The sequence below is a fragment of the Mus caroli genome, unplaced genomic scaffold, assembly GCF_978045245.1.
Source record: "Mus caroli unplaced genomic scaffold, Mus_caroli_1 scaffold_2, whole genome shotgun sequence".
NCBI classification, from domain to species: domain Eukaryota; kingdom Metazoa; phylum Chordata; class Mammalia; order Rodentia; family Muridae; genus Mus; species Mus caroli.
The window spans coordinates 23101734-23122500 of NW_028227257.1; the positions used below are offsets into that span (position 1 = coordinate 23101734).

Here is a 20767-nt window from a genome sequence, read left to right on the forward strand (position 1 = left end):
CAGAAACTCAAAGAGTGAAGATCCAAGTGGTTACTTACCGTCACACAGATGGTTCCAGTTATTCCCACCCCATGGACGAGACCTATTCCTGAGCACCTCAGGTTAGGAGCAGTGCCAGGTGGCATATGTCAGCCCCAGCATCTGTGGCCTAGCCCTTCAACCTGCGAGGGCTGCAGCCGGAAGGGCCAGCTCGCTCACCTGTATGTCTTATGCAACTCCATGATCCTCTCCTCCAGCTCCCGGGTCTGGTTTGGGGCGAAGCGAAGCTCACTGACATAGTTGCCCACATGTTCCTCGGCATCATAGTCACCCAGTTCAGCCTGCACGGCGTAGGAGCCCAGCAGAGCGTGCGTGACAAAGGAGCAAGGCAGGCGGCCTGTGATAATATCTGCCCTCAGCTGCAGGCACAGGTAGTACCTGGGAAAGGACAGGGAAAGAGGTGGGCATGGTCTACCCCTCCACGCGACCCAGACACTGACAGCTGAGCCACTGGAACCAAACAAAGTCAGCTCACGGGACAGTGGCACCCACAGACACGGGTATTTCATGGCAGTGCCTTATGAACAGGTTTTGAGACATGCCACGTGACTTCCGGCATTTTTGGTCATTTCTGAATTTGAGGAATTTTTTTTTCTATTTTAAGAGAATTTATGAGATTTATACTACATTTTCAAGCTCAATGGGACTTAGAAAAATGACTTGTAGTTTTGTTTATTTGTTTGGTTGATTGGTTTGTTTAGTGTATGTGTGTAAGATATGTGTGCAAGTGCACATGTACTGCATGTGGAAGCCAGAACCTCTTTTGAGAGTTATGCATTTTACTGTATGTGAGTGAGTGTTTGGCCTGTGTGTATGTACGTGAACAAAGTGTCTGAGGAGGTCTGAAGAGGATGTCAGATCCTTAACACTAGAGTTATGAATGGAGGTGAGCCACCGTGTAGGTGCTGGGAATTGAACCTGGACTCTGTAAGAGCAACACATATTATATTCTTAACTGCTGAGCCATCTCTCCAGTCCCAGAGAGCAATCTTGGCTGCTGATCCTTGCCTATCCCCTTGTGTGAGGCAGGCTCTTTTTGTTGTTCACTCCTGTGTACAGCAAGATAGCATGTGCTGTCTCTACCTCCCATCTTACCACAGGGGCACAGGATTACAGACACACATTACCACAGCTGCCCTTTCACACTGGTTCTGGGGACTCAAGCTCGGTTCCACACACTTGTGTGTAAGAACTTTACCCACTGAACCATCTCCCTAGCACAATTAGTTGGTTTCGAGGGTCTCAGGTTGGCCTGGAACTCATTATACAGCCCAGGCTGTTCTTCAATATGAATCCTCCTGCCTCCACCTTGTATGTGCTGGGGTTATAGCCATGTACCACTATGCCAGGATGTTATGTAGTTTTAATTATGAAATCAATTATGTTCTGTGTTTTCTATTTAAAGGGTATCGCTACTTAACTGAACCTGGCCTCAGACTCAGTCTTCCAAGTGACAGGATGACAGGCATGTACCCCCACACAGGCTTATGCGGTGCTGGGGACAGAACCTAAGGCTCCCTGCAAGCTAGGCAAGCACTCTACCAACAGAGCTACATCCCCCACCCTTGCAAGTTAATATTTTTTTTCAGGTGGGGGGAGGGGAGGAAACTTTAGTGGTGTCTCTGCGTTTCCTGTTGAGGGCCATTTCCAGTCCCCTCTCCGAGGCCATCAGTCATTCACATGGTGTTCTAGACATTTCTGGTCAGTGAACACAGCAATGGGCATGGCTTTAACTGATGGCTATTTTAATATGAATATTAATATTTAATATGCAAATAGGACCAAATGCTATACCTGGTTCCAGAGCTTTAGGTCATATGTGGTGTCATACCTTAAGAGAGGTCTCCACGTTAACACTCCCAACTCTCCAAGTGTACATAGCCTCTGTACCACACCCCACAGCCCAGGAGGACCTGTTAAAAACGCTTTTTTCTACATTGACTCAGTGAGAGAGGGGGGTATATGGAGGGAAGGAGTCATGTGCATGTCACAGAGTGTGCAGAGGCCAGAGGACAACTCTGGGAGAAGATTCTCTCCTAACACATGGGGTCCTGGGGATCGAACTCGGGTCATCAGACTTGGTGGCAAGCACCTTTACCACTGAACCATCTTGCTGGCCCTTTCCTCAAACTTTCTTCTGCCTCCAGCCCTAAGGGAATTGTTTACTAACCAAGTTGGTCTAAGGAAACATTTCCAGCCACCAGGCTGAGACTTTTGTGGCCTACATTCACAGTTGATGGTTTTACCGTCTAAGCCATTTTGTAACTATTTCCACAGTTACTGTTCACTGAGGTAAGGCGTGGGCTGCTGCTCCTTCAGCCGGGGATGTCTCCTTGCCATTTCCTACTGAGTTTTGTCAGGTTTTCACTAACTGCCCAAGTCTCTTCCTTCAAAGTCACTTTGACTTAGTATAATACTCAGGGTTCTGTGACATTGTTTCAAAGTCAGAACCAAAGCCAGTGACGGTCACAGGCAGCGTCAGTGTGTGCAGAGGCCCGGGATCTGCAGTGGCTCACACTCCACGGGAGTCCAGCATAGGCCTGTGACATTTGTTCAAGAGTCTAAAAATTCAAAGACCATTGACAAGGCTCTGGCCAATCCTTCGTTTCAGTCAATTTGTCATTTTGACCAGTTTATTTGGGGCCTCACTATTTTTGACTAAGTCAGCTGCTCCTACAGCCCTGCCTTCTGGATGGAGCCATCTGTGCTGGACAGGGCTCACCTTCCTCCTGGTGTCCCCGGAAGCCCCAAGCCTAGGGTCTGGCACAAAAAAGACACATTCTGGTAGCTGTGCTGGCCTAAAGCTATGCATTAAGGATATGGCTGCTGTCACCTTGGCTCCAAGCTGATCTTGGGGCTCAGAGAGGGGCTAATGAGGCCAAGGCCTGGGACCTGCTCTATTTCAGAAACATCTGTTGTCTCTCCCAAGGCCAGAGGCAGCATCTTGAAACTGGTATACTGTCTAGCCAGTGGGTATGAGCCTTTAACAGTGGACCCGTTATCCAGGCCTGGTGGTACAGGCCTAGAACTTCAGGCTAAGGAGGCTAAGGCAAGAGGATCAGAAGTTCAAAGCCAGCCCAGGAAGCTTACTGAGACTGTTTCAGAATGTCTTAAGAAGTGGCACTGGGAAGGTGCTCAGAGGTTAGGAGTATACACTGCTGCTCCAGAGGACCTGTGCTCTGTTCCCATAACCCATGCAGGGTCATTCACAATTGCCTGAAATGTTAGACCCAGGAGATCTGACACCTACTTCTAGCCTTTACAGGCACCTACACACACCTCACACAGACACCTAAGTATTAGTAAGATAATACTAAAATAATTAATTTATTATTTTATTAAAATAATACTAATATAATTTATTATTTTATTAAAATAAAATAATAAATATTTTTAATAAAAAGAGGGCTGAAGATATAGCTTGTATATAGTGCTTGTCTAAAATGCACAAGGCCCTAGGTCCAATCCCTAGTACCCCAACAAAAGAAAAAAGAGAGGAAAGAAGAGGGCCCAGTGGGAGTGAGCCAGGGCAGCTTAGCAGCTCCTCCCCCTGCGAAAAGCTCCAAGTCCTCCGTTTACTTTGGGAGTGCAAGGCCCAAGGTGTGAATGGTGCCAGACCAAGACATCATGTGATGAGGCCCTGTCTCTGACAGGACGTAAAGACAGGGGGCTTCTCCCTGTCCTGCTTTCCAGAGGTAGGGTGAGCCCATGCATGCTCCACCCAGAGGGACGCTCGATCCCCACTGCCAATTCTCAGGCCACTTGAACCTCTGTGGCCCAAGCTCACCGCAGTCTCCGAGGCAGCCTCCACGGGGCTCGCATGTTCCCTCTCACCTCCACATGCCTGATCTGCACAAGAGGACATCTAACTGTCACACGCCAAGCCTGTCACCCCTCCTTCTCAACACACACACTGGTGTTCAACCCAGAACATCAGACCTTCCAGGTCGCCTGGCCCAGGGAGGGTTCCCACTGGATTTACAAAAAGTTCATATTGGCTGTCAAGATTTAAAATGGATGGCTTTTAAAACATAAATATCTACAATGTTTAACTTCACTCAGCTTTCAGGCCCAGTCCCCACAGGTTAGAAAGTTCTCAGAGCCTGACAGCAACCATCTTAGTTGATGGCTTTGGAGTTGCTTTTCTTATGGCTTCCACGGACTGGACTCAAGGTGTCAGGCTTGTGGACAAGAGCCTTTATCTGATGAACCATTCTGTCAGTCACACGGCATTTAGATACATCTGTCCTTCTAAAGGCACATGGATCCCGGGGACCCCTCCAACACCATCTCTGAGGTGAGGGCAGCTCCCACAGACCGGGCTGTGGTCCTGTCTTCCTCATATTCTCTGCTTTCTTGAGATGCTCTGGCTGGGAAAGGCCTCTGCATTTGCTACTCTAGCACAGACAGCCTTTGTCTCCCGGGGCCAGCAAGCCTGGCCCGGCTCACGGTTCCACAGGACCAGCACCCTACCCCTCTCCTCACAGTCCTCACCTTGTGATGTCTTCTGTCAGCTGAGCTGGGTCAGGAGGGTAGAACTTGACTGTAAAGGCAAAGCTCCAGGGGCTACCTAAGAGGGAAAGGCGGGAGACATCAGAGAGGCCTCATCAACGTCCAGATGCCCCAGCCTGTGAGCAATCTCTCATGGATTTCCTGCTCCTGGAACATCATTCCCATTTGATAGACAGGGAGACTGAGGCCTAGGCTAACAGACTTGGGAGTAGGCCAGTGAGGTGGCTCAGTTGGGGAAAAGTGCCTGTTACACAGGCTTGATGTCCTGAGTTCAGTCTCCGGAGCCCACAGTGAAAGGAGAAACTCCTGGAGCATCCTCCGCCCTTCGTGTGTGTGTGTGTGTGTGTGTGTGTGTGTGTGTGTGTGTGCACGCTAATAATGGGAAAGAAGATAAAAAGAAAACCCTTCACCAAAGCACGGTTAGCAGATGAGAACATGGAGACCCAGGCAACATCATCACCCTAGGAGTGCGTTTTTTGCTGATTGGATGTTGCTGTTCTGTTTTGCTGCAGGTTTTCTTTTCAGCACTCAGGACCGAACCAGGTCCTTGAGCCTGCCAGGCAAGTACTCTGCCGGGAAGCTGCCTTCCCACCTCTGCTTCCTTTCCACAGACAAAGATTTTAAAGACCAGTCAGCTAATTGGTTACAGAGAGCAGGTTTCCAAACTCTGGTCACCTGACCCCAGAGCTCAGTCACAAAGACTCCTTAGAAAAGGCCTCCAGGGACACAGGCTGTGACTCAGGAAGGACAGCAATGACAGCAAAGAGTACAGAGCCAGTGCACACTGAGTGTACCCGGGCAGGTGCTGCTGTATCTGTCGTATATATGACACTTCATTTCATCCTCAGAGCAAGCCCAAAGCTCTGCTATCACCACCGCACTTTACAGTGAGGAGACTGAGACACAGAACAGTTCTGAGATGCAAGAAATGGGCACTGAGCTAGAACTCACATTCAAGCACCGTGTCCAGATGCAAACGGCAGCTATGCCTGGTCATGTCTAAGTGTGTGTCACTTTCCTGTCACTCCAACTGAAGCCAGAAGGGCTAGTCCACTTGCTGAGAAGAAGCAGACCCTAGAGGCATGGCTCAAGGTGTCTTAGGTGACAGGCAGCGAGGCTTGAGGGAAGGATAGCTATCTCAGAAGCCCTGGCTACCAGGGCTCATGAAGCCACCACCATCAAGGGTGAGGGGAAGTGACCAGCTACAGAAAGGAGGCAAAACTGCTCCCCCGGGGAACCAAAAGACAGGACTGGGTTGAGTAGGTGGCCCATTTCAGAGATGGGCACAGAGGCATAGCTCTAATAGAGGAGGGGTGTGTGTGTGTGTGTGTGTGTGTGTTGACCTTGTTCATGTATTATGGAGACCAGAGGTTGATGTAGGGTGTCTTCCTTTGTCTACCTTTCTATCTCGCTATTATTATTTTTAAAGATTTATTTGGTTTTTATTCGACACATAAGAGTTTTGCCTGTGTATCAAGTGTGCCATGTGCATGCAGTGCCTGCAGATGCCAGAAGAGGGCGCCAGATTTCCCCCCTGGAACTAGAGTTACAGCTGGTTTGTGCTGGGCAGCTTCCCCAGGTCCTGTGCAAGAGCAGCAAGTGCTTTTAACCACTGACCTGTCTCTCCAGCACTACTTACTCTTGACAGGGTCATACAAATGCACAATGTATCTTGATCACATGCATCCCCACTCCCCGTCACAGCCTACACACCTCCCTCTCACCCTTAAGTCCTCCCTCTTTTCCTTAGACACAGACTCCGTTAGTGCCCCTTGCATTGCATGAGTGCTGGTTCACCCACTTCCACCTAATTCTCTGATACTACTTCCTCACTGACCTCGCAGCTTGTCACTGTGGCTAGACTGGCTGGACAGCAGGCCCTGGAACCCACCATGTTACAAATGTGTGTGGCCCTACTGGCTTTACCCCAGGGCTGAGAATCTGAGCTTGGGGCAGCAAGCTTAAGCAGCAAGCACTTTACCTATTAAGGCAATTCCCCTGTCCTCTAGAGTAAGCACTTCTAAGGATGGAGGCTACAGGGTGAGAAGACCGTGGCTTGAGCTGTCACAGGACCATGCCCATATGTCAAGACAGGTGGGCAGGACCTCCAGGCTTGCTCTGGGCAGTGACCCTAGGGCACTATCACTGGGCCGGCCTGCCTCTCTTTTCCAGGCTACTAGTCTTTATTAACTCTACACACTTGGCTGCCTGCATCCGTTCCAATTCTTTCAAAGCATGAAAGGCTGGCCTCCCAGCAGGGCTGGCACTACTAGAAGACAACCTAAAATTCAGACCTAAAAGCCTGCTGACCTACAGAAACATGCTTTGCCTATGTGCCTGCCTCTTTGTCTCCAACTGTCAGGAATCTACAGGAAAATCTCCTCAAGTCCCCTCCTGTAGAGTCAGCTGGCTTCCAAGGGCCAGCTACCTGCTGTCATAGCAACAGACTCAGCTACAGCTTCTCAGCCAGGAGACCAGGGAGTCCAACCCTGAAGAGGCCAAGCATATCCAAGGTGTGGGGCCTGGGATGGAGGCCCCAGGTCTCCACCTACTGCAGGTCCATTTGTTAAGGCTACCCACCTCCTCCCTCCACTATTTGAAAGCCTTCTCACCCTTCCCAACACGCTCCTTCTCTTGGGGCCAGAAAAGACAGGCTGCCAACCTGCTCATCTCCCTCCTCCAGAGGCATTGAAACGAGAACAAGACAAACCCAGGGCTCAAGATGGGCTGAGCCAGCACTTGGCTCTGTGACCTTGTGTAAGTAGCTGCCACTCTCTGGACCTGAGTTGAGGGCTGTTAGTTACTCCACAGTCCCTGGACAGGAGGCTAACTGTATCCAGGTCATCTGTTTGTCCCCTTTCTCTGGAAGACTCTGCAGGGCTGATTTCCTGGACGCATTTACGGTTTCTTTACTAATCTGCTGTGTGGCTCTCACCGTTGCTTCTATTCTCTGGGCCTTAGACTTGTAACCTCTAAGGTAATTCTACATCATTCCTGTACTGCCTTCCCTTAGACCAGCCATGAATGGCAGAGGAGACCCAGGAGCACATCCCAAAGTCGGTGGGAGCATTGGAGCCAGGCCCTGCCCACCCATCCTCACACACCAACCACAAGCAAACACTCACTCCGGATCTGCTTCTTGATTTCCTTGGAGGGGTCCAGCCAATTCTGGAAGAGAATAGATCTGTCCTTTAGAAGGAAGATGCAGGAGTGGGCAGGGTGGAACTAGGAGAGTCGACTATCCAGAAGTAGCCAGCCACAGACTCTCATGGGGACATCCTTGCCTGGATCCAGTTACCTGGCACTAGGGAATGAGGCCTGGATTCCTAGCAGGGTTTGGACATGGTACTGGGCTTGCTCTGAGATGGCCACAGTGACCAAGTATCATGGCTGTAACTAGCAGGAAAGCCAGGCAGCACCCCTCGGGTGGGAAGAAGACACTGGATAGGGACCGCTCTGTTACTCAGGGAGCCCTTGCATCTACATCATAGCTCTCCCACTACACATTAGGGAATTCCTTAGAAAAGACTTAGGGGCAGGGGCCAGAGACCTGTGAGCGGTTAGGGCTGCTAACTTAGAAACAGGAGATGCCTACTGAAAGTCTGGGGGAAGCTGGAGGCTATGGTCAGGACTACAGAATCCTCCCTGCCCACCCGCCACACCCTGCCTCCCCAGCTGGGCACCTTCTGGCTGTCAGCATCACAGAAGGTCAGACCGAAGTAGTCCTTCTCCAGGAGGTTAAGGTGTTCACAGACCAGGTCAAACAGCACCTGGCCGCGGCCGTGCTTCTGCGGGAGAAAGAAGAGTTTTTGTGAGGCCGGTGGACTTGTTGTTGGGGCTGGGAGCTGACCCAGGTCCCAATGCACACAGGAAGAGTTCCCACAAGCCTCCCCTCAGCAGGGCAGGACCTCAGCACTCCTGCCACAGGCTCCACGCTCTGGGTCTATAATGCCCACTGCATCTAGGTCTCTCTTACAAGCCCTGCCAGGGTCTTCCTAGACCATGGACCTGCCTGAAAGCATGCTGGAGATTTCTGCTTAACAGAAACCAAGAGAAGCAGCTGAAAACCAAAGTTCTATGACTTGTGGGAGAAAAAGAGAAGATGCCCTCAAAAGATGCAAGCCAGAGCCAGGGGATGGGAGTAGGTGTTGCAGGAGATAGAGTGGAACTCGGAATCACAGTGGGATTATTTTGTGGTCAACTGCATATCAGTCCTTAAGGACTGCATATCAGTCCTTAAATGGGGACATTTTTACCAAGGCACGGACACCCCGAGACACCTTTTCCTGATGCCAGTCCGTGCTGAGTCTTAATTTGGTCTACAATAGTAATGACCCTTTCTGGACCTTGGGAGTCACCATCTGTACCAGGGAGTACCAGGCCAAGCCATCACTCCGGACATCACAGTGGGTCCTCCTGTGGTTTGGCTTGGACTCAGGACACACAGGAGCTAGCCTGGCGCTGGGGCCAGCCAGCCTGGGGCAGGGCGTATGGTACTGGGGCCAGCCGGCCTGGGGCAGGGCATATGGCGCTGGGGCCAGCCGGCCTGGGGCAAGGCATATGGCGCTGGGCGTCCCCTACCTCCACTTCACACTCGTACTCAGAAGCATCGAGCAGGGTGACGCGGCATATGGCACTCTTGAACTTCTTGGCAATCTTCTGGGGTGACTTCTGGGCCTTACTGGGCGTGGTCCTCTCCGACAGGCCATCGGCCTCACTGTAATCCTTATCGTCCATATCCAGGCTCTGTGGGGCCAAGCAAGGAAAGAAGTCAGAGGACTTGAAACAGGAGTAAAGGGGTGGTTGAGACCAAGATGCCCCTAAAATAAGACATGCCACCTTCTAAGACCCTCAGGGTGACCAGGGTTTGTAAACGGGTTGGTGTATAATGGTAGGGATTTGAGGTTTCCACGTGAGCCTCAGCTCATGTGAGTTTGTGTTTTCCTGCAGGCTACTGCTACCGTGGACAGCCGCTGCGGATAGACGCAGCCCAGAGACCTGCCTTGTCCCTCTCCCTAGAACAGTGAGTGACTCATCAGGACATCTGTCTGGTCGCTCCCACCTTACCTGTCACTAGGTCTAACGTAAGACGGGAGCTGTGGTGATCACAAGGAAGGGAAGAGCTGGCTCCCTCCGTGAGTATGGCTAAGTCCTTGCCTCCCTGTGTCTGTTACGAATTAGGGAGTCTTAAGAGGAGGGCTCAGTGAGCCCCTCCCTCAGGCTTCTGTAGTTCTCGGGGGATGAGTTTTGTCAAGGTCTTGCTGGGTTTGCCAAGCTTGAGCAGAGGGCAGGAGGCGAACGTGGAAAGGACTGTGTTCTGGCTCTCACCTCCACCTCTGGCTTTGTATGTGGCTTTAGGTGCAGGATTCACTGCACTAAGCCACAGATCTTCTCAGCATAAAATGGGGGAGATGAAACCTCCCCTCTTGGGACTGGGGAATTAAATATAAAATGGCCAGCATGCCCCAGCCCAGAATTCAGTGTGTAACAGGTCATGAACGCATCTGCAGCCTTCCTTTCCAGCTGAAGAAATATACCAGGACCCTAAGACCCGGACTAGGAGGACTAGTGGGGAGGGAAGACGGATGTCCCAGGCCCAGTACACACCTGTTCAGCAGGCCTCGTGTCCTGCTGGGTCAGATGCTTCTCATTGGAATTGGTCTCTGGGTGGCTGTGGCCCGCGGGGGTCACCGGGGTGGTCACAGCTGCGGCAGCCTCGGGCTGCTGTGGAGTCTCCTCCTGAGCCTTCTTCACCTCAGAATCTGGGCCTGTCTCTGTTGTCATGGTGACCAGCACGCCTGCATCGGAATGAAGGAGAGCACGTGACAGGGGGAAGGATGATAATGTGACAACAAGGGGGCAGGAACCACTCGCATGCGATGTGGGGACAGAGAACCAGAGAGAAGGCAGGGGTGGGAGACAGAGGGACAGAGGGACAAGGAAGAATAAGAGTGTGAGGGCCTCCTTCCCTGTGTGTCCAGACCCTTCCTAAGGATGATAAGGGAATCTCTAGGGTCCTGCGCTCTGCACCAGATGCCAGCAAGGCCCTGGACGGGCTGACTGTCCCACTACACCTAGACTATAACAGCCCCTCAGCGGATGTAGGACACTGAACACAAACTGAGAAAGCCCTGGATTCCCGACCTATGTGCGTGAGTTTAGGCAGCTCCCTCACTTCCCAAGCTGCAGTAACTCTAACACACACACACACACACACACACACACACACACACACACACACGCACACACCAGCCCCAGCTTCACAGAATACTGTCAAGATGGTGCCCCCTGGATCAACACAGGTAGGCACCAGTAGAAAACATTCCTTGCTTCCCATGGGAGTGGCCAGGGTAGCAGGGCTCAGGCTGTCTGCCACGCATGTACCACCTCACCTCTCTGGGACTCATCCCCAAGCTGAGGGACTTGGGGGACATCTCTGGGACAGATTTCCCCTCTGCAACATTAAATGAGATGCCAGACAAGGCCATGAAGGTGCTGTCCAGAATGGAATTAGCCAGCTCCAACAGACAGCAACCTCAGCGGCACAGCTTCATGTTTTATTCATGTTGTAAGGATTATAAACGAGATTTGCCACCATGAAGAGAAGTTAGGAACATTAAACGACCTGAGGGATGAGATGGGATGAGAGGGAAGCTTCAGTCATACTCCAGACGCCTTGGAATTACTTGGTTCTTTTTTGGTTTTGAGACAAGATCTCAGCATACCGAGCTAGCCTTGAACTCACTATGTAGTCCATGCTGCACTAAAGTATTTTTAAAATTTTTTATTGTTGTTGTTGTGGCTTGTATGCACATGCACTCATGCAGAGAAACTTGGTTCTCTCTTCCATGATTGGTTCTAGGGATCCAACCTGTGCTAAACGCACCTTTATCCACTGAGCTAACCCAGCACCTGAAGCTTGAAGTCTTGATCCTTCAGTCTCAGCCCCCCCCCCCCAGCTGAGATTACAGGTAGGTGCCATCACAACCAACTCGTGAATATGCACAAGAAGTATATTACCTTGTAAGGCTGTTTTGTTTTAAAGCCAAAAGCACCCCTTTCCCGACCACACCCAGAGTAAGAGAACTGGGCAGGTCTAAGTCCCCTGTATCATTGTATATGAGCAACACTCACACAAGACCTGGGGGGGGGGGGGACTTATCCTCAACCCTCCACCATGAAAAGCCTCTGAGAGGCAGGCATGCAACACCCACCCACATGCTCCAGGGCTCACACTTCTATTTATTTATCTATGCCAGGAGTGGGGGGCTCTCACACCTATATCATCAGCACTTGGGAAGCTGAGGCAGGAGGATTATCACAAGTTTGAGGGCAGCCTAGGCTACAAAATGAGACCTGTCTTAAAAAAAAATCAGGACCAAACCACATTAAACAAAACTTTTAATTTATTTATGTATTCAAATGTGTGGAGGGGGTGGGGGTGGATTCCAGGGCCTCAAACCCAGGGCCTGGCGTAGGCCTCTCTGCATTCCCATGGGCACCGGACAGGCCCAAAGCAAAAGGTACTAGGCAGACCACAGGTGAGCCCAGGGCCATGAAGAGATCACTGGTGTCCTCCACCCACAGAGCCCACATGGAAGTCCTTTCGAGCTGAAGCAGGAGGCCTGCACGTCCCCATTGCTGCTGTTGAACAGCCAGATGGGGAGGAGGAGGGCGGGGCCGCACTGATTCACTCAGGGTTGCTCTCTTCCCGCCTTTACTCTGATCTTAAGGAGCAGGGAGGCAACTTCAAGCCAGTTCCATAAAGACAAACTCCGGCACGCACAACAAACACAACAGCTGCTCTGAGGGAGTTCAAGCCCATGCAGAGTCACAGTCCTGCCTGCTGAGCCCAGGACCATCCTTCCTTCAGCCCTGAGGGTTGCCAGTCCTTGTCTGGTGGTGGTCAATGGGTAAAAGCTCTTTACATAGTTTTGTGTTTAAAAACATCCAAAGATGGATGGGTGGAGAGAGAGCCCAGTGGTTAAGAGCACCTGCTGTTCTTGCAAAGGACCGAAGTTCAATTCCCAGCACCCACCCCAGGAAGCTCAGAACGACCTGGAACTCCAGCTGCAGGGTGGGAGGGAGGGCATCCAGTTCCCTCTTAAAGCCTACACCATCACCAACACACACACACAGAGGGGAGGGGGAGCAAATATACATGTCATAAAACAAATACTTTATATTATTTTAAAAATCCTACAGCATACATGTAGACACTTTGGGCTGTGGCAAGCAGAATTTACATGAGCCTGGTGTCCAGGCAGCCCCTGGGGTATGGGGGTTCATCCACAAATCCCCTTCCTGGGTCCTCTGTTTGGCTTCAGCCCAGACTCTTGGAACTCTTTCCTCAACCTGTAGCTTCCTGGAAATAGCTAGGAGAGAAATTTTAAGTGACTATTCCAAATTCTCCTGCAGATCCTCTGGTAAGCCAGTGCTACAGCTAAACTGGACACCACTTGAGAAATGCTCTACCCCACTTCTGTCACAGGTAAGACTTGAGTCACATCTTCAAAAACGTGTCCCTTAGCTTCTTCAGTCTGCTCTCCTCCCCACTTGTGGCCTAGCTCTCCGGATCTGAATGGCAGGCCCATCTTCTCTCCTCTGCACTCGGCTACCCCCAGCAAAAAGCCCAAGATAACCTCCTCACAGAAGAAAGAGCTCAGGCCCAGAGGGAACTCCAAGGAGCTCCAGTGAGGCCATGGGCAGGGGCCTGGATGCATAGATACAGGCGTATCCTCTCGAAAGAAGGAGAAATGCATGCAAAATTCACAGCAAGCATTTGAGCAAATCCAAAGGATCCACACATCGGACCCCATCTTAGTAAACATACAGATCCTCATGACCCCATCTTAGTAAACATACAGATCCTCATGACAATGTGAAACCGGAAAACCTGTCACTGTGTAACTTAATATATGCTAATAAAAGCATTAAAATATGAACAGCTAGGTAAATAAATGCTGAGGACCCCACAGCCCCCATTAAAAGAAGAAGAGCTGCCAGCATTCAAAGCTTCAGCCCAGGAATAGAAACACTTCAGCTTGCCTAGACTGGTCCCATCCCCACCTTCCAGCTGAAATCTGACAGCTCATCATTTCCTGCATTAAAATTTCAAACTCCTTTATTTGGACTCTCTCATTACATCCGTCTCAGCACTCCCCATGAATCTTCAACCGTCTCCTTACATAACGGCCTGCACAAGGTAAACAAGGGAATTGCCTTGCTCCTAGATACATGCTGAGGTTCACGGTGTGTGCGGCACAGCCTGCATCTTCAAGTGCTCTGCCTACTCCACATCCTTTCCTGAATATGTGGCTTAAATCTTCCTGCTTCCAAGAAGCCTTTCCCAGCTGTCTCCCCGCCAAAGCATCCACACACCCTTCCAGCCTCAAGGAACCTTCCTCTCCCTGCACGTTTCTGGCAAGTGTCATCTGTCCTGATTCCATGTTGGCTTTCCCCCTTGGCCTTTCACCACTGTGCTCTGACCACTGTGGTGTTCCTTCCAGGGCTAAGGGTCACATCTACTGGAAAATAGAACTGAACAGTACTCAACAGATACCATTGTGGTAATATGTAATGTTGGTGTGGGGATAAGAATGGACCTATAGAAGACAGGGTGGAATCTCTTAGGTCACCAAAGACAAACAAAAGCCCTGTGTGACTTCCACGAAAACATTCTGCTCCCGTCCTACATTTTCCACATGTGTCAGCCACTTATTCTTGTTCCAATCATCACAACATTCCCATTTCTCCATATATGAGCAGCAATTATATTTCCTTTGGTGGGTATGTTCCAAGACTGCATATTAAAATCACCTAGACCACCTTCTGTACAAATAAACTCATTAAAATCCTGAGGCTTCTATATTTGAAAACTCAGGCACACCACTTTTGGGGATTTTAAATTTCAGTACAATATTTTGGGGTTGTTATTTTTTTCCTGAATAGCAGAGCAATCTCCACGCCAAATCAGACTGGTTCACTTTCACTCCAAGGTCCTTGGTAGGTAGTTCCTAACTCTTAAAACAAATATACTCAAGAATACAATCCAGCATCCTTTGCCATGCTCTCTGAGAATAGGATTTCTTACTTCTAGTTCTGTGCTTCCACTGTGTCTCTTTGGGAAGTCCTGACTGTCTATAGGATATTACTAATAAAATGGCAATAATGAAGCATGCATTCATTTCAGCTTACGGCGAGCAGGCTTGTCAGGACACCACATCCTGGAAAGTCAAGTGGTATCTACAAGGGACATCTTAGCAGAGTATCAGCTACGTTATCTCCAAGTATCAGAACAGAACAGGCTTGAGTCAAACACCTGGCTTCAACTGATCTTCTTCCCCCGCCGTCCCAAGGACATGCCACCATGCCACGGACTGGTGATATAAGACGATGATACTCCTGGGTTCCCTCTGTTTCTTTCCTTCTCTTTTCTGCCCACCTCCACCTCCATCTCCTTCTACATCTGGTTGGCCCACAACTTGCTTTGTAGACCAGGCTGTCCTGGAATTCACGGAAACCAACCTGCCTCTGCCTCCCAAGTGCTGGGATAGAAAGGTATGCACCACCATGTCCCCTACCATGGCAGGGCCCAGATCTTTACACAATCGCCTTAAAACTTGAGTCTAGCCAGGTATGAAAGAGAGCTCATGCCTGCTCTCCTAGCTGTGGGAGAGGCTCGCTATGAGTTCGAGGCCAGCCTGTATTACATAGTGAGCGCACAGTAAGACCTGGCCTCAAATAAACAACTAAATCCACGTACATAAACCCTAGATGTTAAGAAGGAATTTTTTTTCAGATGCTCATGGCTTCGGATAACAGGAAGAGAAGGAGCTCAATAAACCCTGTTTAAGCCTATTATTTTAAAACTGTATTAATTAAAAATAAAAATAACATTTTAAAAATGTATAATAAGACTCTTTCTTTGACAAGCCCAAGGATAACAGCATTGTCTCTCACCAGGCCATAGAAAGGGAGCCAAGAAGTAGACTGTGGCTTCTGACACAGCAGGCTATGTCACGTGGACGTGGTTCTTGCTCAGGCTCAGGCCAGCACACACTGCGAGAGCTGCTAGGTGGCCAGGCCAGACCGCGTACAGTCAGGGCCCTTGGGGGAACCATGTGCTGGTTCCCATGGAGCTCACTGCAGGGATTTAGGTCCTCCAGGGTATGTTTTAGCCTTGCACACGAGTCTGGGTACCTGCTGATCCACAATGTGGTCTTTTTACCCAAAGCAGGCTTCTAGGGTAGGGGCAGGAACGGAGTTGAAACATTTAGAAAGAGGAGGCACTTGGGCTGAGTCAGCCTGTGGGCAAAGGGCCAGTCCACGATGCTCTTACTCCTCAAGAAACATAGCAAGGAAGCTCCTCGCAGCCTAGCAGGAGAGCAGCAGGAGCCGGGGTCCTGCAAGGCAGCCTCTCGAGAGTCACAAGTGTCAGGAACTGATACAGAAGGAAGGACAGGACTCCCATCAGGGAGCACCGATGTGGTCAGGCCCAGGCTAAAGACTTCCCATCATTACAGACCCCGTCCTGGCACAGCAGTGAACACTCAGACCAGGAGTGCAGACATGTCTGCTTAAAACACAGGCAGGAAGAGAAGGCTCCACAAGACAAAGGCCAGCCGGCAGGGCCAGGCTGGTGGCACCGACATAGGAGGAGGGCAAATACACAGGATTAGAGAAGAGAAAGGTCAGCCAGAATGTCAGTGTGAACGGCGCCCATGCCACCACTGCCTGGAGAGAGGGGCCCTGTGTGGCTTGGGCTAGGGCTGGCTGGGCAGGATGTCAGCATCTGGGGCTCCGCAGGGCCACTCAGCAGCCTTCGAGTCCTCTAAGCTTCCCATCTGGACGGCCTGCAGGGAGACTGAGTCATGGCCTGGCAGCTGGACCAGATCTTTAAAATGAATCAGCTGACATCTGGTTAACCTTCGAACCAGGGTTGGGGTGAGCAAGTCAGCATCCAGTCATCAGATACCATGTTCATTTCTCAGCTCCCCTAGCTACCACCTGGGTCCAAGCCTGCTTGATCCAGGGTCTCCCTCCCCGAAGTCATTCCTAGGATTGATTCTCCAAGAGCAACCACAGCAATCTTATTATAACCTCCAGTGGTATGTGGCTGCACAGGCCTGTAATCAAAGCCCTCGGGAGGCTGAGGCAGGAGGCCCTTAATTCAAGGCCAGCTTGGGCAACATATCAAACCCCAAAACATCTCTAATGACTTCCCATCAAAATAAGGCACACCCTCCCTACTACACTGTAGTGGCCTCTGCCCATCTTTCCAGCATCTGCCTCTACCCCTGCCAGCGAGCACTGCCTCCTCCTACGTAAGCCTGTCCCTTACAGCCTCTCCCTGTGCTTCAACTGTGCAGGCTTGACCCTGCATCAGGACTTTGTCTTCCCTGTCCATGAGCTGTGACTCTGTCCCCTCTCCTGGTATGACAACTTTCACCTTTGTCTACCCTTTCTAACATGGGCCCCTCTCCCTAACTTCCCATTGTGACAGCATGCCAACTTGTTTGTGCTAGTGTGAATTCAAGTACTTTCGTCTGTCTGTTTTTCCAGTGGGTTTTTTTTTTTTTTGAGACATCATCACAGCTGAGCTTACATTCACTGCCTGACTAACTTATTTCTATTCTCCTCTGGAATATGAACTCTATGGAGGTTTCAGTCTCATTCATCATCACTGCCAGGCCTTCAAGCAATTTTTGATAAATTACTATAAACATTGAGCAAGGTGTATGGTAAAACAAGTTCAAGACCAGTCTGGACAACCTCGAGACTCTACCTCTAAGTCAGACAGAGCCCTGAGTGGTAACTCGTGTCTACAATCTCAGGGCTCAGGAGGTTGAGGCAGGAAGATATGAAGTTCAAGACTAGCCTAGGCTATAGAATGAGACTACCTCAAAACAAAACTCTAAGAAAAAATTAATATTGTACAAAGTAAACACTCACAGTTTGCTATGTGCCAGGTATTGATCTATGGAGTCATCACAGTTAATCTCTACAGGAGCCTGTAATAGGTACTCTTGGGATCTCCACGTGCCAAATGGGAAGAACGAAGCAGAAAGATTAAGTAACCTACCCGAGATCAGACAGACAGACAGTCGGTACCAGGGCCAGGATTCCCACCCGAGATCAGACAGACAGTTGGTACCAGGGCCAGGATTCCCACCTAAGATCAGACCAGGTACCAGAGCCAGGATTTCCAGGCTGCAGTCACCTCAGGAGCCCTCCGGCTCCTAGCCAGGCAGCCTCTCCTCTGATTTATCAGGCCCAAATCATCGGATTTTAAAACCAATCTCCTGCTACTATCCTCCTTACCAAATCGATGAGAGCCCACAGCTGCCAAGAAACTGACTTTCACAAGGATGTGACGCTGGGCCAGATTGCTATGATCTCAAAGGCGCTCCTACTATACAGGCATTTCAACATCCTCAGGCCGGGGGAGCGCAATGGAGGCTAAACTGTGCAGGGGTGAAGCTGGCAAAGGCCGGACCTCTCAACACTGAGACGCAAATCCACTAGGAGGAGCCGCATTTAGAATCTGGACCACTGGTTTTCCTCTCAATGCTACCACTTCCTACCTGAGGAGCGTCCAGGCAAGTCACTTCTCTGTTTCCTCATGTGCCTCCCACACTGGAGTAATACCACGAGAATAACAGATACTGCCAGGACTCTGCCGTCAGAGGAGAAGTGCTCATGAGCAGTCACGCACTAGATGGTGAGGTGGTCTCTTCTAAATCCTAGGCATTGATGACACCAAAGATGTTTGCCCAGGTGTTCCAGGGGACTCAGATTCAGGAGTAGAGCAGCAGTAGGAAGGAGGGTGGAGGAAGGGAGAGGAGGGACGTGAAGGAGACAGGAAGGGAATTGGGAGAGAGGGAAGGGTTTAAGAAAGGGGGTCAGAGGGGCCGGAGACAACATAAGTACCAAGAGATTCCGGGCAGATGTTTTCAACAAACAAGACTTCTTTCTTTTTGGGAGATCAAGAGGACATATCTCTCCCACCCCTGGCAACAATGCCTACTGGGTTGGTAGGCCCATCTGTACTTCCAGATCCATAGTATGTATGCATGAAGCAGGAGGTTAGCCCTCTGAACTGTCCCCTCAAGCTCCCACACCTGCAAATTCTGGAGGAAGGGTTTGGCTGGAAGGGAGGAGAGACACAGTGGTCAGCTGCCTTCCCAGTTTCCTCTCTATGGGAAGTGGTAATAACTCTTCAGCTCTCTGTCCTGCTCAAGCTACTGTGGAGCTCAGGTAACCCTGCTCCCTCCTTTGGCTCATGGTCTGGGGACTGAAACCAGTTTCTGTCCTTGCCAGCATGGGTGCCTCAACCACTGCCCGTGGGCTCCCTTAACTCTCCTTGCCTGTGCACCAGCACATCCTTAGCTGAAGGAATCCTGCTCCCCAGCCAGAGTCCAGCTCCAGCTCCAGCTCCAGCTCCAGCTCCAGCTCCAGCTCCAGCCCCTGCCCCTGCCCCTGCCCCTGCCCCTGCCCCTGCCCCTGCCCCTGCCCCTGCCCCTGCCCCTGCCCCTGCCCCTGCCCCTGCCCCTGCCCCTGCCCCTGCCCCTGCCCCTGCCCCTGCCCCTGCCCCTGCCCCTGCCCCTGGCACGCAGCGGGGGTGGGGTTGGGGTAGGAGGACTTGACATGGGATCTGGGAAGAGGCAGCACAGTCCCTCACGGGTTAGATGATACAGCAGGACACCTTCAGGAAATCTCTAAAATCCTTCCTCAGTAACTCAACTTCTCCATTTGTAAAATGGCGAGGACACCTCGATCTTACGTTTCTGTGAGCTTTTAAGCCCCACAGTTAGTGCTCCAGAGAGACATTCAGCATCCTTACCTTTGTTCAAAGACCAACACATTAACACTCACATTCCCTCTGAGAAGGAAACGCAGGACTTGTAGTTTTTGTCTCTGTGCGTGCATTGTTCCCGCTATGAACATGTACCGCTTGAGAGGTCAGCAAAGAAAACACCAGAAGCGACACCTAAGGAGGCTTTCTCTCTCTTCTGGAAGCAGGGCTCCATCCCACAGGGATTTCCCCAAGGCTGAGCACCGGCTTCCTCTGGCCATACTGTGAATGAATCGACAGGATGGTACAGACTGAGCTCTTTCTGAGCCAGGCCCACGTGGTCTAAAAGGATCTGAGCCTCCAGTCATCCTTACAGGTGGGTGCTCAGGTATGGACGTGGCACTGGGGGATGACAATTTGTCAAAGGCCTGCAGTATCCACAGGCATTACATAAAATCAAACAAGACAATGAATGAGGCCACCACCTGCCAGCACTGGCTTTCTGTCTACAAGTCTCATAGGCTACTGAGGAGCCGCAGAGGGATTTTGCTGGTGTGGGACAGGGACCACAGGACAGCCTTGATCTGCAGAGTAAGGACATCAAAGAGGAAAGATACCTCCCACTTGGACCACGCTAACAACTGCAGGAGGCAGCCAAGACCTCCTTTGTCATAGTAGTCTGAAAGCCTTTCAGGGCTATACCTCACCCGTCTGTCCCAGCTGCCATCTAAGGTGGAGGGTTTACTCCGAGCTGGATCAGGTAGCTGACATCACACAGCTAGTCAGCTTGAGTGCAGCCAGGACTAGACCCAGGTCCACTGGCTGGAAGCCCAGGGATTGTTCTCCCTCAATCCTGCTACATCCCATGACCTCTAACTTGCTGTAAACCACGGAGCCAACACTACTGTTGCCCTGAACGTAGAAATAATCACAGTTGTATCAGTTCTCACACACACATGCAGGGCACTCTACAGTTTAAAGGATTCTTGTTTTTATTTGGTTGATTTGTCTGAGTCAAGGTCTCAATATGGAGCTGAAACTGTCCTTGACCTGTACCCTGATACAGCTTCCTGCGTGCTGGGATTATCTTAATGCCCCACTAGACTATTCTTCCAGAATTATTATTTTGCTTGGATCTCACCAATAAGTGGTAGTTGGTTGAAGGAGCACAGAGAATAGCAGTTCTGAAAACGAAGCCAGAGCTGAGGTCACGTGAGTCCACGGGCTGGGCAACCTTGGACACATTAGTTAGCCTCTCTGGAAGCCCATGTGAGCAGGTAAGATGGAAACAGTGCCCCTTGCGGCAAAGGCATTTAGTGAGAATGAGACAATCAAGAGCCACATATCCCTGCTCACCCTGGCACAGCACTCAAAATACAGCAGGTACCTGTGGAGCAGAGGTGCCCGTGGTCAGACGGA

General features: G+C 50.7%; 1 protein-coding gene across 13 annotated transcripts in view; it reads right to left on the reverse strand.

Moving 5' to 3' along the window:
• The window catches only part of Epb41l1 (erythrocyte membrane protein band 4.1 like 1), a 122406-nt gene that overhangs the window by 39013 nt on the left and 62626 nt on the right, over positions 1 to 20767 (reverse strand). For all 13 annotated transcript variants that reach the window (XM_085832884.1, XM_085832879.1, XM_085832874.1 and 10 more), the window contains 6 exons: positions 10159 to 10349; positions 9133 to 9297; positions 8235 to 8339; positions 7677 to 7719; positions 4534 to 4609; positions 199 to 417 (listed from right to left, as the gene is read on the reverse strand). In XM_085832884.1, the coding sequence (XP_085689010.1) occupies positions 199 to 417; positions 4534 to 4609; positions 7677 to 7719; positions 8235 to 8339; positions 9133 to 9297; positions 10159 to 10335 (785 nt within the window). In that variant the 5' untranslated portion in view covers positions 10336 to 10349. The remainder of the gene's footprint in view (positions 1 to 198; positions 418 to 4533; positions 4610 to 7676; positions 7720 to 8234; positions 8340 to 9132; positions 9298 to 10158; positions 10350 to 20767) is intronic.